The following is a 16,890-nucleotide window of genomic DNA, read 5'->3' on the forward strand; positions in this document are numbered from 1 at the left end:
AACTGTTGATTTTATATGTAAATATATGTATGTATGCAGGTCTTTTAGATCAGTTGTCTTGTTCAGTGTCTAATTTCCCTGTTTTTAAAAGCACTGTTAACTGATTTTCTCTTTAGTTGTTAAATCATCATGACTGAATTAAGTATCAGCCATAATTTCCCCCCTAGTGTAAATTTGATATTTGTCTGTTTTTGAACCAGAATTGGTTTCTGAATTACTTTTTATTCTAACATAGCACTTCTTTTCAGAAACATCTATCTGCAGGATATACAGACTGCAAACATTGGTTGCTATTGGTGAAGGAAAACTACAGTTTACCTTTTAAAATCTAAAACATTTAAGATAAAAATATATATTGGTCAGTGAGATGTGAATCATTTTGTACGGACTCGCTAAATTTTAGAGTCCAGTGTGATTAAAAGTTGGTGTGTATATTTATAAACATAAATATTGGAGAGGGAAAAGCCTAAGAGTTTTTTGTGTAATTATTGTGTATGTTTTATTTTTTAGTAGAAAGAGCTTGGCTAAAGATGCTAGGGCAAGGGCCTGCAAACTTTACCTGTAAAGGATCAGGTAGTCATATTTTACACTTTGCAAGCCATATGGTTTCTCTTGAAATTACTCAACTCAAAAAAAAAAAAAAAAAAAAGTTCTCAACTCTGCTGCAGACAGTATGTAAATGGATGGGCATGGCTACTTTCCAGTAAAACTTTATTATCAAAAACAGTCTGTGGGCAGGATTTGGCTCACAGGCTATAGTTTGTTGACACCTGCTCTAGGATGAGAGTTTTGATCTCCATGTATAAACTAAGTTTTTGTTTGAAAGCCAGGAAAGCAGTTTTTCTCTGGTCAGTTTCTCCCAAATGTGTATCCTGACCGCAGATAGAAATTTAATCAAACAGTGGAAAAAAAAGAGCTCAGAGTGCTTTTGTCCCCAGATAGAGGAATAAAAGTATCAACTTTGAAAATGACAGTAGTGTTATTTTTTTTTTAAGATTTATTTATTTATCTGAGGGAGTCCACATGCTTGTGCTTGTACATGGCGGGAGAAGGGGGCAAAGGGAAGGAGAGGGGGAGAGGGAGAAAATCTCAGGCAGACTCCTCACTGAATGTAGAGCCCAATGTGGGGCTTGATCCCATGACCCTGAAATCATGATCTAAGCTGAAATCGAGAGTCGGGTGTGAACACAGCATTATTAACATGTGCTTCTTAAACTAGGTTATTTGTTCCCTTAAGAGTAGGCCACAAGATCAAGCATTGGTTGTACTTGATGAGTTTTATTTATTTAAAAAATGTTTTTCAAGTTTATTTATTGGGGCACCTGAGTGGCTCATTCAGTTAAGCAGCTGCCTTCGGCTATGGTCTTGATCCCAGGGTCCTGGGATTGAGCCCCGCATTGGGCTTCTTGCTCAGCAGGGAGCCTGCTTCTCCCTCTGCCTGCTGCTCCCCCTGCTTATGCTTGCTCTCCCCACCCCCTGGGTCAAATAAATAAATAAGATCTTTTTTAAAAATAATAAAGTAAAGTTTATTTATTTATTTTTAAGTAATCTCTGCACCCAAATATGGGGCTCAGACTCATGACCTCAAGATCAAGAGTCACATGCTTTTCTGACCGAGCCAGCCAGGTGCCCCTTGATGACAATTTTAAACGTTAATAGAAAGAAAAAAATAATATGTTTTATATATATATTCTAAATAAATGTTGCGCACATTTATCTGTGCAAACAGTCGTATATTCATATGTATTCATATATATGAACATATATTAAGGAATAAAATTGTCATATAGTGAGTTAAGAATGCATGGTTGGTTTGTTTTTTTTGAAGATTTTATTTGTGAGAAAGAGTGCGTGTGTGTGCCCAGTAGGGGCAGAGGGAGAGAATCTCAAACAGATTCCCCGCTAACCACGGAGCCCCACACGGGCTCCATCTCACCACCCTGAGATCATGACCTGAGCCAAAATAAGAGTCAGCACTTAACCGACTCAGCCACCTAGGTTTCCCAGAAATGCATATGTGTTAAAAAAAAAGAAAAAGAAAAAAGTGTGTGTGTATTACAGTAGAGGCCTGTGTTAGATTTCTGGCTCTTAGCTGTGTGACCTTGGTTAAGATTCTTGAACTCTAAGCCTTAGTATATTCATCTATATGATAATAATAGTATCTATTTCATAGGGTTGTTTTAAAGATTAAATGAGGTAATGTACATGATGTCTACTTAGTTAAGCGATCCATAATGATAGCTGTTATTTTATTTGTGGAATGTAACATCTGAGTGGATTTTAAGGTAAAATTTGCATTTCAGTGAAAATGTAAAGTACTATTAGAAGGACAAACTATATATATATATCTGTTACTTGTTTTATTTGTCCGTTCGTTCATCTCATGGATATAGAGCACCTGTTTGGACACAGGCACTGTCTCATAGATTTATACCTCTACTAAATGATTTCTTTTGTTCCTTTTTGAATGCTGCTTAGCTGGTTTAGTTATTTTTTTTAATTATAAACAACTACTTTTGTTGTATTTTATTTAGCTAGTTTTAGCTAGTTTTATTTAATTTGTATGTTAGATCAAATTTCTTTGCTTCTTTTGATGTCTTATTTTCTTCTCCTAAATGTGGCATCTTTCTTAGTGGTCTGTATTTGGCCCTTTTTGTTTTACTTTCTACCTCTGTCTCACCACCTCCTGCCACAGCTTTGTCTCCTTTAAGGAAAATGTTCTCAGTTATGTGTTTCAGGCATCCTTTCTCTTACTATCATTTTAAAATTAAAAATGAGTTTTAACACCAAATTTCTTGTTCTTCCCAGCTGTCCTCTCCTACCAAAACTGTCATCTTTTCCTGACTTAAATGTGTTTGTGTTGCCAGCATTTGTTTTTCATTTCCTCGTGCTTGAATTTTGAAGTTGGCTTTGACTCTTTTCTATGTCAATTAGCTATATCACAGCCTCTGCATTCTTTCTTATTATCTAGAAATCTTGAATCTTTAATATCTTGATTTATTTCCCTACCACTAGCCTCTGTACTTATTTTTGACTATATTTCACATCAACAAAAATTTTTAATAAAATATCACTCTGATTCTATCCTTTATTTTCTCTAAAACCTAATTTCCCTATGAAATTTTTCTCTTTTAGCTCATGCCATTCTCTTTGCCTAGAATTTTCTTCCTCAAACTTTCTTTTGAAATCCTTTTCATTCACTTTACTCTTCAATTTTTTTTTTTTAAGATTTTATTTATTTATTAGAGAGAGAGAGACAGCCAGCGAGAGAGGGAACACAAGCAGGGGGAGTGGGAGAGGAAGAAGCAGGCTTCCAGCGGAGGAGCCTGATGTGGGGCTCGATCCCATAACGCCGGGATCACGCCCTGAGCCGAAGGCAGACGCTTAACGACTGCGCTACCCAGGCACCCCTGTCTGTTTTTTTCCACCAGTTACCAAGAGAGGGGTGTTAAAATCAGCAATAAATTTTTTCAAATCTCCCTTCATGTATTTTGAAGCACTGTTAATTTGGGATTGTTACATGACTTCTTGATAAATTAATCCTTTTATCATTATGCCTACCAAATGTGAATTCTTTTCTCTAGAAATGCTTGTCTTGAAGTCTGCTTTTAAGAGTAGCCTCCCAGTTGCTGCTTACTGCTGGAATATGTGTGTGTCCCTCCCGCCCCAAGTCTCACCTTGTGCACTCATGGTTGAAAGGTTAGCCAAAGCCGGGGCACCTGGGTGGCTCAGTCAGGTAAGCAGCTGCCTTCGGCTCCAGTCATCCCGGGGTCCTGGGATCAAGCCCCGAGTAGAGTAGGGCTCCCTCTCCCTCTACCCCTTCCCCTGCTGGTGCTTAACTTCTCCCTTGCTTGCTTTCTCTCAAATAAGTTTTTAAAAAATGCATTTTAAAAAAAAGAGTTAGCTAAAGATGAGGGGGGACATTGCATGCTGGTTTTGTGGCTTTACCCTCTGGATTCCTTTCTGGAATTTTTCTTTCTCGTTGTCTGCCACATTGGCTGCCTCACTTTGTGACATTTACCTCTTCTACCTCGTAAATCTGCTTCTTTATGCTTGAGCTCTTACCCCCTAGCCCTGATGCTGATTTGTAAACACTCCTTTGGAGTATCACACATGCTTCTTTCAAAGATAGTGTCCTTTCCTGTTTCTGCTTACTTTTGGTTGCTCTCCAGTGTTTTCAAATTGTTAGGGTTTTATATATTGTCCAGAGTTTATAATTGTTATTATCAGGAGGTTAGTCTGACATAAGGAACTCTGCTATATCCAGAACTGGAACACCTCTGTGTGTCTTTTAATTTACAACAACCCCCACTTTTTTTATCCCATTCCCTTAACTGTTTGGAGATTCCTGGCCAGTCTTCTTATGAAAGTCTTACAATCAGAGTATTTTATTGTTTTCTTGTGGTGATGTTTAATTTGTTCCTCTATCCCTTGTACTACCTATGAACTGGAATTTAGATGAAGAGACTTGGTTAAATTCAGGTTAAACATTCTTCTGCTTCATAGATGATGCCTGTACTTCCTTTTACATTATATCAGCAGGAACATTATATTTGATTGTCTCAGTATTAGTGGTGACTGGTTTGATCACTCGGTTAAGGTAGTGCTCTTCACTGCAAAGATTTTTTTCCTTTGTAATTGGTAAGTAATTTCTAGGGTGGTAATTTGCACTCTTCATTTTTTGTATCCTACACAAATGTCACCTCTTAGTTTTATTCAGATGCCAGTACACTTAACAAGTATTAGCTATTCTTATTATTACTTAATTCCTGTTCCCCAAGCAGAAGTTCGTATAGATTCTAGTTTTTATGTACCATATATATTTTAATGATACATATCTCATATTATGTGGTGGTTACAGAAATATCTTTCTTTTTTTAGTAGATTTGAGGTACTAAATGCAGCTATTCCCTCTTAGACATCTTTATGTTTCACATAGCACTTTACTAGCATTTTGCATATAGTAGGTACTCAGTAAATTTTTTTTTTACAGAAAGAGAAAATTGGCTAAGAAATCTCAAGACTTTCTATTTAAATATTTTTTAATCTCTGTATTAGGTACTGATTAAACTTAATGTTAATTATACCTTTTTTGTAGGTAAATGAGAAAACGGGACAGATTATACAGTATGATAAATTTTATATACATGAAGTACAAGAATTGATAGACATAAGGAATGATTATATCAACTGGGTCCAACAGCAGGCCTATGGAATGGTATGTTTCATATTACAGCGTATGATTTCATTTTTATGTATCTTTTATTCTTATAGAAAAGAAATAATTGCTTGTTTTTGAAACACCAAAGTTTTTTCAGAGCTTTTATTCAAAGCTTATTTTTGAAATAAAAACACTTTGGGAAGGAGTAGCTACTTATTATGCAGTATTTATAAGTAGACATTCCACTCTTACACCAGAGTCCAGCCAAACTAAAAAATGCAAATGTGACATGGATTTTTAACTCTCACTTATTTTCCTTGAGGTTGCCTCTTAATTTTCTCATGTTGAGAATACTGGAGTCCCTGATACTGGAACTCTAGGAATGTATTAGTATTGTGAGATTAGTACCTCAGAATTATCAGAAGAGAGTTGTAGGACCATTGATTCCAGTTTCCCCCCTTTCATGTTTTTAATTTTATTTCAGAGTTTTGACATAAATCCCCATGTGTACATACTTCTTCCCATGTCGCCAAGTCTCTGATAACTAGACACTTAATGTCCCATTAAAATAATAGCAGTCTTATAAAGCTTCATTTAGACACACAAAATTTTAATATAGAAATGGGTAAGCAGTTAGATCTAAAACAGTTTTGCTAAATTGTAGTATACTTGAGGCCAACTTTTTTCCCCATGAAGTAGATAATTTAAGCAGCATGTATGTAGCAGTTATAGAAGGGCAGGTAGCCTTTCACTGCTTGCTAGGCACCAGCTGCAAACTCCTTGTAGATAGGCACTCTATAATTTTATTCACCAGTACTTCTAATAGTGTCTGGAATATATGTAGTAGGCACCAGACACATACAGTAGTTTTTGAATGGCAGTGTGATTAGAGCATGCTAATTTTAGAATACTCTCATCTGTAGAAATCAAGTCACTTCTGAACATATTTTGCTTCCCTAGGTATATGCATTTTGATTGGGAGAGACTTGTTGATTTTTTTCCCCCAGAATCATTGGGAGTCTAGGTCAGATTTGTAGCCTTTGTGAAGATTTGGGTCTACTCCTTTGCTCATTCAACAAATACTGAGAATATTGAGAATCTCTAGTGACGGGCATCAATTTAGGTATTGGAAATACAGTGAGGAACCAGACAGATAAGGGCCATGTTCTTAGGCAGTTTATAATCTGGTGGGCAAGATGGAAATTAATCCAGTAAAAGCAAAAAATAGTAGCTAATAATGTATACTTTTTTAGAGAATTAAAATAAAAGACTATAAGAAAGACTGTGGTTGATTTCTTGCATTTGGGTAATCTGAAAAGTCCTGCCTGATGAAATATGGGCTATAATCTAAGTGATAAGAAGCAGCCACGTAAGATCAAACCAAAGAGGATTTCAAGAAAAATGAATATCCGATAAAAGACCTTAGGTGAGAACAAGCTTGACATGTAAGGATAGGAAGAGGCCAGTGTGGCTAAAATATGGGAGTGGAGGGTTTAGTATATTAGGATCAAGAACTTAGATTTTTATCTGAAGTGTTATGGTAAGCCATTGGAGGGTCAGAATCCTGACTTTGCATATAAGCCCAGACACAGCGGTGTAGGGTGCCCTAGATCTTTGAGCAGTGTTTTTGAAACTGGAGTGATATATGGACCCCTTTTAAAGTAAAACAATTTCTAAGAAGTCCAGTATTCATTTACGTTATTTATTATTGTCTTATTTAAATATGTACAAACACTAAACTAGTTCTAAACTCCTGGTGCTTAGATTTTAAAAGAACTCAAAAACCATAACAAATTTAGAAATTAATTATAAATAACACTACAAATTTAAAAATCAAGTTAATATTAGTGTGGAAGATAATTGTTTTGATGATCAGGACTCTCACCTGACAGCCTAAATATGATGAGAAAGTAGTATAACGTAAGAGCACCTGGGTTCAGATCCCAGCTTAGCATTTCCTCACTCTGTGTCCTTGGAGAAGTGACTTAATTCTTTTTCTGTAAATTAGGGATAACAGTACCTACGTTTTATAGTTACTGAGAAGATTAATTGGTATGATCCATATAAAGTGCTTAGGGCAGTTCTTGGGACATAGTTAAGTCGGTAGAATGATGGTTATTGCTGGCTGCCTATACACAGGCTTTGTTTGGCAGTAGCCTCTATTCTGAGGTGTCTAGTAACTCTGTTATCTTGCTGTCTTTCTCTATTTGAACTACAATGAAACATTTGCAATTAGAATGAGATGTCATACTCATTTGGCCTTCACTCATCAAGCACATCGTTTATGTTATGAAGTCCTAGATATAGCGATCCTTCCTGTTCGGCGCCAGTGTGATTACATTCACAACCATTGCAACTCTTGGAGTTTCATGGTAATACTGGGATTATAAAATGGATTATCCTAATTTTAGATTCTTTGAATCAATTTTTTAAAATTCTGGTATAAGAACACTAAAATTATAAATTCTCTCAGAGCACTCATAGAGCCCTAAAATTATATCCTCTGGGGATCTACAAGCCCAGTTTGAGAAACATTATCTTAGAGAATCATATCCTCCTGTATCACATGAATTAGTTACCTTTGTCATCTGAATTTGTCTAGTTTGTAGGTCATAAACTACTTGTATTCTGAGCAAGTAGGACAAATGCTAGTCTAATAGGATTTTTTAGTTTGTAGTAATCTTGGTACTATGTGGAAAAGCTGTGGTTTGAATGTTTACTTTTAAGTTTGGCAGGCCCGATCCAAGCTCCTCTTGGCATATAGCTGTAGTGATATCAAATTAAATTTCCTTAGGAGTTATTTCAGTGCTACTGTTTTCTGCTAAGGGGGAGGCAGAAGAGGAGTATCTTCCTATTTCTAGGCTTTTCCTCTTTGCTTCTCATTCTCTACAGATTATATGTTTGCTATGCTTGATAATTGCCCTCTATTACTCTACTCTTTCAACCACAGGCTTTTCCTTTCTCTTCATTTGTAGACAGAATGAGTGAAAGCTTGTTCTTTAATTTGCATAGTGGGTTTAATATCACATCTTAGAAATCAAAATGTAGAACCCATGATTTACGTTCTTCTAATCTACCTCTGGGAATAGAAAGCTGGCATTTACTTCAAAGGTCTTTGTGCAACTCTTATGTAGTTCATTAATTTATATTATGACATTGGATTTCACAGAGCTTCTTTCACATATCACATTTACACATAACTCTAAAAACTTTTTTCCTGGGGCTTTTTAATAAAATTCATACTTGTATTACTAGTCTTAATGCTAGGCTGAAGTATCACATTAACACTCTAAGATTTTAAAGAATCTATCCTAAAGATAATCACATGCTATTTTGTGATGATATGGATGTGTATGTATATGTATTTGTATACATATATACATATGTATATACACATACATACAAAACATATGTATATGTACACACATGTATACCACTATTAAATAAGAGTTATAGTCTTGAAATAATTCCATTGCATCAGTGTGGAAGCTTAAAATACTCTTTGGTAAAACATAATTACTATGAGTTTTAAGGAATATATAAGTATTATATACACACACACATGTGTGTGTGTATGAAAACTTTACCTTGTTCTAAATACTGCAAGGAAATTAATTTACATTTATTATATTTGTCTTCATGCTATAATCTTTTGAGATCTTTTTTTTTCCTCCATTCTTTTCTTTCCCAATCAAGGATTTTAAGAATCCAGCAGGTATACACTTCCCTGATCCCTAAACAATAAAAACTAATTCTGTGAAGTTCTTTGCTTTTCTTATAATATCCTTTTGTACTGCTCAGACTTCTAACTTTACCTCATCCCTTCATTTTCCCATCCCTTTTTACCTCTTTCTTTTTACATGATTTTATAAAAATTTTTGCTTGATCCTATATAAGCTTCTCTGTTTTTTGTTTTTTTTTTAAGACTCTGATCTTGGTGTATGAAACTTTTTTTCAGTTGAATTCCTTTTGCTTTTTCTCTGTTTTTCTCCCTCTACAGTTAATCTCTTGGCAAAATAAAATAGCACCTGGGTTCTCTTTCTCTTCTGCTATTTGCATTTTCCCCACTTTATAGGTACTATTCCCAGTTGTATATTTAACTCTTTTAACTTTGCTTCTAAGTTGAAAATACTTTAGTGGTTGCTACTAAACTCTGCTCTTTTTTCTTCCCTTGCTTATACTTCTAGTTACTGTACATACATATCATAAATATTTATTTAGTAAAAATTGATTAATGTAGAATGATGTATAGAAAGGTATGTGCTGGGTCTGCTTGTTTGAATTACTATATGATTCGTGTTATGCATTTTTAAAAATACATACTCATTTATTTCAAGAGCTGTAAAGCATGTCAGATACAAGTAGATACTAATGAAAATACTTGGTGACATTTTTACAGTCTTTGACGCTACATTACATATATTTTTTTAAGTCATAAGTCTTTATTTGATATTAGTTGTGCTGTATATATAAATAATCACTGCATTTGTTCTGTGGAGTTAAAGTTGTACTTTACGGACAGTGCTGAGCTAGCAACGTGATGTGTTCACCAGCAAACTAGATAGACTGATAGAACAGTTGGGGAGACCAGCTTGGGAAAGATACATCAGTTTCTTTCTGGGTTTGAGTTTTGTTCTCATTTAATAAAAAGAAGAAAAGTACATTTGTGCTCCCTTGCAACTGTAATATTTCCTAGAAAAGTTCACCCTTGCTTTTTAAAGCTCCCTTATCATTTTTAATGGCATTAATGTTTAGCTGACTAAATTCTTCAACTAGCTCCTTATGCATTAGATTACCAAATTATGTTTACATATTTCCATTTCCTTCACTGTATTTCTATCTAGTTAACAAGACCTTTCATATTTACTGGAATTACTTCATTAACTTTAGTATCCCCTCTTCATGCCTTCTTAGAGTAATCCTGTGTTATGTCATTATATCAAGATGACACCAGCAATGGTATAATGTTTTGCCATAAGTAATTAGTTGAAACTAAAAGGTGCCAAGGAGCTCCATCTTTTTGTCTATAGCCAACCATCATTAGTCATTGGTGTTAAAAGCATCCTTAGTGAAGTCTGTTAAACCATGAGAACCTGAGTTTTGAACATGGCTTCAAGCCTTTCTCACTCCAGCTTCTAGAACATTGAGTAACTAAAATTAGGCATGCTTTGACCCATATTTAGGACTCCCATCTAAAAACAGCCAACAACTAGTGCTTGAGTGTGTGGATTTGGAGCCAGTAGTAGGTCACATATTGAATGATATGTTGAATTTTTAGCAATAGACCTTTAATTGACCTCACATGTTTTATGATAGCCTTCTCTCCAACCCCACTTGACTTTGCTTTCCTTTTAAAATTCTCTCGGAAATACTACTTTGACTGAATCAGGTTTGCAACTAATATAACAACTACCTTGCAACTCTAATATTTCCCAGAAGAGTTAATCCATGCTCTTTTAAGCATTTACCTTTTTTCTTTTTGCATTTACCTTTTTTAAAATGTTTGAGCTTTTGTCTAAGATCCTTAACCCTTAAATTGAAATTTCTAATAATGATCTTAATCTGGTTTACCCTTTGATTCTGCCCTTCCAGATAATCATTCTTCTTGGTATCTAAAAGCCTCTCTTCTTTTCTCAGGTTTTCCGTATGTCCCATTATTTCCTATATCCCTTTCAGCTTACGGTAAAACTTAGGTTCTGCTTTAGTATGGTTTAGTCATACCATAAATTCTAACAATCTTATTGACTTCCCCAGTGCATAATGATGTGCATAGCACCTTTATCTATATAATGGAGCAATAAAAAAAACAGTGCATATATATTATTTTATTATTTACTTAAGAAAAATTTAATCTCCCATGATATAAACTGTCTTGGTATCTAGTATGTTATCAAGCAGGCTCTATAGGTAGTCAGAAAATATTGAAAGGGTTTCTTTGCTTGTTTAGACTTTCATTGTAATAATAGCATGTTTAAAATGTCCCACAAGGTATACTATAAAAGAATGTCAGGTGTTCCTGTTAAGTTGGTTTCAAATTAAACTGAGCGTCAACGTAAAAGGCTTTCTCTGCAGTACAGCTTCTGAATATGTTCTTGTTTAACACTGCCAGGAAGGGCACTTACCGAGTGATAATGTGGTACTCTGAATTTTAAAATATTAATCAGTAATTTCCTTTCTCTGAATTGGATTTGTATGGAGTCTTATTTTGCGTATGCTCATACTGCTTTGGTTTTATTTAGCACAATATAGTGAGAGAACCCTGTCTTTGCTCATATCTTAAAGTCTCCAAAGGTACCTGAAAGGTGTGCGAGCATTTAGCAAACTACGAGGTTAGAAGGAATAGTCCGCAAAGACTGCCCTCACTTCTTCCACCAATTGCAATTTTGGGGAGTTCCCCACACCCATCCTTAGGTTCAATAATTGGCTGCAAGTTCTCACAAAACTCACTGACAGCTGTTATACTGATGTTTACAGTTTATTATAGGGGAAGCACACAAATTAAATGAGTCAGTTAAAACAACTAATAGCTTAGTTTTCTTCACTTTATTTACATATAGCATTTTAATCTACTAAAGACTTTTCAAACATTTTTTCAAAATTAATCAAGTCCTGAAGTCTGAGGAATATTTTCTCCATTTTCCAGATGGTGAAACTGAGACATAAAATTATATCTTCAAGACCAAGTTTAGGTTTAGTTTCCCTATTCTACCTAAATTCTACAAATGGGGTGCATAGTTGCTAAAGCCAAATTTCATTATGTTCAAGCCTTGATAATTTTATGACCACAAGATACATGAGGCAAAGTTCTTATTTTTATAGATATAGCTACGTAAGGTGCACATGCGATGGGTAAGTTTTGCTGTAGGTGTATTTTGGTCTACTTCATTAATTCAATATTCTGTAGCAAAATACGTGAAATGCTACTTTGAATAGAAATAGTTGAATTTGGACACTAACATTGCTCTTTCCTCATTACTGTTACATTCTGCACTGCTGTCTTAGGATGTCAACCATGGATTAACTGAGGTAAGTTTGGTGTAATGAAGTCTCTTGTTCAGAGTAAGATATACTCTGTTTTGTCTTAAGCGATAGGAGAGCAAAAGGTTTCTGTTTTGTGTGACTTTTATTTTATTTTATTTTAAAGATTTTATTTATTTATTCGACAGAGATAGAGACAGCCAGAGAGAGAGGGAACACAAGCAGGGGGAGTGGGAGAGGAAGAAGCAGGCTCATAGCGGAGGAGCCTGATGTGGGGCTCGATCCCATAACGCCAGGATCATGCCCTGAGCCGACGGCAGATGCTTAACCGCTGTGCCACCCAGGCGCCCCTATTTTTTTAATAAGTATTTGGGAATTGTCCTATATAACATTTCAGAGGAATTTTCTGAAGAAAAGTGAAACCTCTGTTTTAGTTAACACTACACCTATATGATGCCTTTCAACGATATTTTTGTTAAAATAGTTTCAACCGTCCTAAAGTCTTTCAGTATAAAATTAATGTGTGTCCTTTGTAATAAGGAAGACAACTTTTAAAATCTGACAAATGCTTACCCAGTAAGGTAGAAAATATTTTATATTATAGAACTAAAATGATTTTCAGTTTTCAAACTAATTGATACTCAAAATGATCATAAAGTTAAATAAACTCATTATGGTCATCTTCCTCACTTTGTGTAATATACTGTCTTAACATAGAAAGTTCTAGCATTTTAGTTTACATTATCAACAAACCTAAACCACCTTTTTAACACTTGGGATCATTATAGTACTTCTTTCATACTTCTGTTATAGACTTTAGGTTTTATTATTTTGTTTTGTTTTGTTTTTCCCAGCAGTTGAACCAGGGAAACATTGAGAGTTAACTTTATATCATGGGCCTAATATTGTGTGCTTCCTCATCTTCACATAGAAGTGGCACATAAAATTATGAAATCATAGACATTTAGAACCAGAGGGGACCTTGGAAATCATCTTGGTAGTTTTGAGTTTCAGAGTAGTGAAATCACTTTCTGCCAGGTAGTGGCACAAATATAGGATCAAGGTAAAAATTTTCATATGAAAAATAGTAAAGAATGAGGATTTAAGGTTAATATAACTCAGCCTGCTGTCTTATATGTTGACAACAAAGAGTTAATAGTCTCATTTGGGCCCTGTTGGATTATTTTATTTGTTTTTGTTAAGAGAGACTTAGATAAAATACACTTAAAAGAAGGCATTTAGGATGGAGAAGGGCTGGAAACCATATTATTTTCAGAATGTCTGGAAAAACTGGGAATGTTTACTGTGAAAGACAATTTAGAGAGAGCATGGGGACTTGAAATATGTTAAACCGTATATGCTTCCCTGCAATGAAGACTGAAATACAGAACGAAGTAATGCATAGTGATGTATAGAAATGTGAATTCACATTTAATAAAGAGAACTTTCTTAAGCACTTAAGTGGGTTGTTTCATGTTGTATTGTCTTCACAGAAACCTTATAGCAGGGGGCTCTGTTTCAGAGCTGACACAAAAACATTGCCTTGTTGGCTACATGGTAGGAATACATCCTTTTCCAACTGCAAGCATCTATGGCTGGAAATTCGTAGCTCTTTGTATTATTCTGCATTGTTAAAATACTTAGCAATCAATCACTGTATTACTTGCTAGGATAAATAATTGTAAAGTGATTAATGTGTGATAATGGTAATAATAGGTCAGTTTTCTCAACTTTAAAGGTTGACAGAAAATAATACTCGTGCTAATTTTGTAGGTTAAACGAATGTTGATTTATAATAATGTTGGCTCTCTAATGGCATATGGTAAATAACTGTTAAATGAATGAATAATTGGTTTGCTTATTTTTGGCCTCAGCTACTAGAATAGCCCTAAAATAGAAGAACTGAGTAATGTATTTAACATAGGAGCCCCCAATTTTATTTTATTTTTATTTTTAGAGGGAGGCGGAGAGAGAGAGAGGAAAATAGGGAGAGAGAGAGAATCTTAAGCAGGCTCCAGGCCCAGGACAGAGGCCGATGTGGGACTATATCTCACAATCGCAAGATCATGACCTGAGCTGAAATCAAGAGTTGGATGCTTAACCAACTAAGCCACCCAGGTGCCCCAGAAGCCCCCAGTTTTAGAATATATTTGCAGCCTAATTCACTGAATCTTGGAGTTAATATGTGCTAAGCAAAAAATACTTATTTACAATTGTATGGACTTTCAAGTATACAGTTCCCTCCTAAAATTGGGGTTATTGGGGATTGGGGTTATTCCAGTGCCTCATCTGATTATCAGTAAAAATTCCATATTTGAAAGTAAGCAATATGTTTTATTTATAATTCCTGAGGATCAGATAAGTGAATAAACCAAGAATGTGATCAGCTTTAAAAGAAATGACATTACTTACAAAAAAATACATCACAAATCAATTCATACTAATACTTTAATTTTTTATTTCCAGTTGGCAGATATCCCTGTTACAATCTGCACATATCCATTTGTATTTGATGCCCAAGCAAAAACTACTCTGTTACAAACAGATGCAGTCTTACAGATGCAGGTAAAATATAGTTTAATACTACTCTGATTTGAGAATGGTTTTTGAATTGTTTCTGTAAGGTTTTTTAAAAAGTGAATACTTGAAGTTTGCCTATAATCAGTAATCCTTGGGAACATTCTGTACCTCAGTGGTTTGGCTTTTGCAAAGTACCTTTGGTATCTTATAGAGAGGACTGTTGCATGTGACATGTATATTCTTATGAGGGCTACTTATATATATATATTTAAATGAAAATAGAATAGTTTAGCCTTTAATCATTTTATATCTAAAAAAAAGTAAAAGCCTTTTTTGTTACAGAAATCTGCAATTTTTGTAAACAGTTTTACTAGTTTACTTGATAAACATTGGTTTGTTTCAAATCTTGCTTCATTATATATTTATATTCTTGGTAAAAAATGGAAGTAACTAGAGATGAGATGATGTAAAGAAAGGCATTTGGTCACTTGTTAGGGGAAGGATATGAAGTTTTCCTTGAAGAAAGTTTTTAGTAATAAAAAGGTATTTTCCTAAGATTGGTCATCTCCTGCTCCTCCCTCTCCTTTCTCCCCCAACTTGCTCTGTTTTATGTCGAACATTTTTTCACTAAAATGATTTTTTTAAATATTTTATTTATTTATTTGACAGAGAGAGGGCATAAGCAGGCAGAGCAGCAGGCAGTGGGAGAGGGAAAAGCAGGCCCCCTGCTGAGCAGGGAGCATCCTGATGGGCTCAATCCCAGGATCCTGGGATCATGATCTGACCCAAAGGCAGATGCTTACCCAACTGAGCCACCCAGGCGCCGCTATTATGAGGATTTTTTAAACTGATTTATATTATGACTTTGAGAGCTACAGATTTGCTTTATCTTTTGAGCCTGTAAATTAAAAAGTTTTTGCATTCTGTTTTCTAGTATAGTGTATCAGACTGTAGAAGCTAAGGACTAAGAGAAGGATGGGAAGAAACCTTGAGCACTAAATGCTTTAAAAAATTATCCCCCCGGGGCGGCTGGATGGTACAGCGGTTACATCTGCCTTCGGCTCAGGGCGTGATCCAGGCATTCTGGGATTGAGCCCCACATCAGGCTCTTCCGCTATGAGCCTGCTTCTTCCTCTTCCACTCCCCCTGCTTGTGTTCCCTCTCTCGCTGGCTGTCTCTATCTCTGTCGAATAAATAAATAAAATCTTTATTAAAAAAAAAATTATCCCCCTCCAATTTTGATAGTTTCATTCCTTTAAAATAAATGCATTTAGTATTTTAAGTGCCTCCCCGTATTTAAGTCATAAATACTAGGGGAATTTTAGAGATGTGCTTATATCCATTTTCATCAACAGAAGAAATAAATATTTTTGTAGGGTTTATACTAACAGCTGGCAGACCAGTTTTTTGATGGTCATTGTTAAAACAATAATTGCCTCATGCTTTTAATATATAGTATATTCCATTTTAGAACAAGAACACAGGAAAAACCATAGGAAAAAAACAAAGCTTTTAGATGGGGAAGGCCAAATGCTTGGTTTGTGAGTACACGTGATCACTCTACTAGATGAATTTCTATAATACTACTTAGCCAGGCTGTTCCTTATTTTCATTAGAGGTAGTTTTAGTGCTGCTTTCTTTTTCTTCTCTTTATCCCAGTTATTTTTTGAGAAATAGCAGTGTTCAGATTTACCATATTATAGTTGCATGCTTACTTAATGGTATCATTAGTTATACTTCAGTATAAAAACATTCAAAAGGACACTCTTTATGTTGAGAATACAGTTTATTAAGCTCTTTGCTCTACTAGGTAACTGTGTTAGGTGCTCTGTGAATTCAGTAGTATAGGTACTATTACAGGAATTATAAAATATAGGAATATAATCAATAGGTAGAAGTTAGCTTACCCAGTCACATTAGTTTCTTTATAGCATCGCTATTAAAATTTTAATCTTTTGTTTTCTAGATGGCTATTGACCAGGCCCACAGACAGAATGTCTCCTCTCTTTTTCTCCCAGTGATTGAATCTGTGAATCCCTGCTTAATTCTAGTTGTGCGTAGAGAAAATATTGTAGGAGATGCAATGGAAGTCCTTAGGAAAACAAAGAATATAGACTACAAAAAGCCACTTAAGGTAATTTGACATTTTTTATTATATATATTACAATACGTGGTCAGCAATTAATAGTTTAAAAAATTTAAGAAGTTTTATATGTATCTTTGAAACTTAA

The 16,890-nt window shown here is 34.9% G+C and overlaps 1 protein-coding gene across 6 annotated transcripts in view; it reads left to right on the forward strand.

The window, feature by feature from the left end:
* Positions 1 to 16,890, forward strand: part of HERC4 (HECT and RLD domain containing E3 ubiquitin protein ligase 4) — a 129,858-nt gene that overhangs the window by 87,360 nt on the left and 25,608 nt on the right. For 4 of the 6 annotated variants that reach the window (XM_087863074.1, XM_045783296.2, XM_045783299.2 and 1 more), the window contains 4 exons: positions 5,099 to 5,218; positions 12,164 to 12,187; positions 14,606 to 14,704; positions 16,626 to 16,793. In XM_087863074.1, coding sequence (XP_087719200.1) covers positions 5,099 to 5,218; positions 12,164 to 12,187; positions 14,606 to 14,704; positions 16,626 to 16,793 — 411 coding nt within the window. The remainder of the gene's footprint in view (positions 1 to 5,098; positions 5,219 to 12,163; positions 12,188 to 14,605; positions 14,705 to 16,625; positions 16,794 to 16,890) is intronic. The other 2 variants (XM_045783297.2, XM_045783298.2) reach the window with 2 other exon arrangements.

The sequence above is a fragment of the Ursus americanus genome, chromosome 6 (assembly GCF_024610735.1).
Source record: "Ursus americanus isolate L20-20 chromosome 6, mUrsAme1.1.p, whole genome shotgun sequence".
Taxonomy (NCBI): Eukaryota; Metazoa; Chordata; class Mammalia; order Carnivora; family Ursidae; genus Ursus; species Ursus americanus.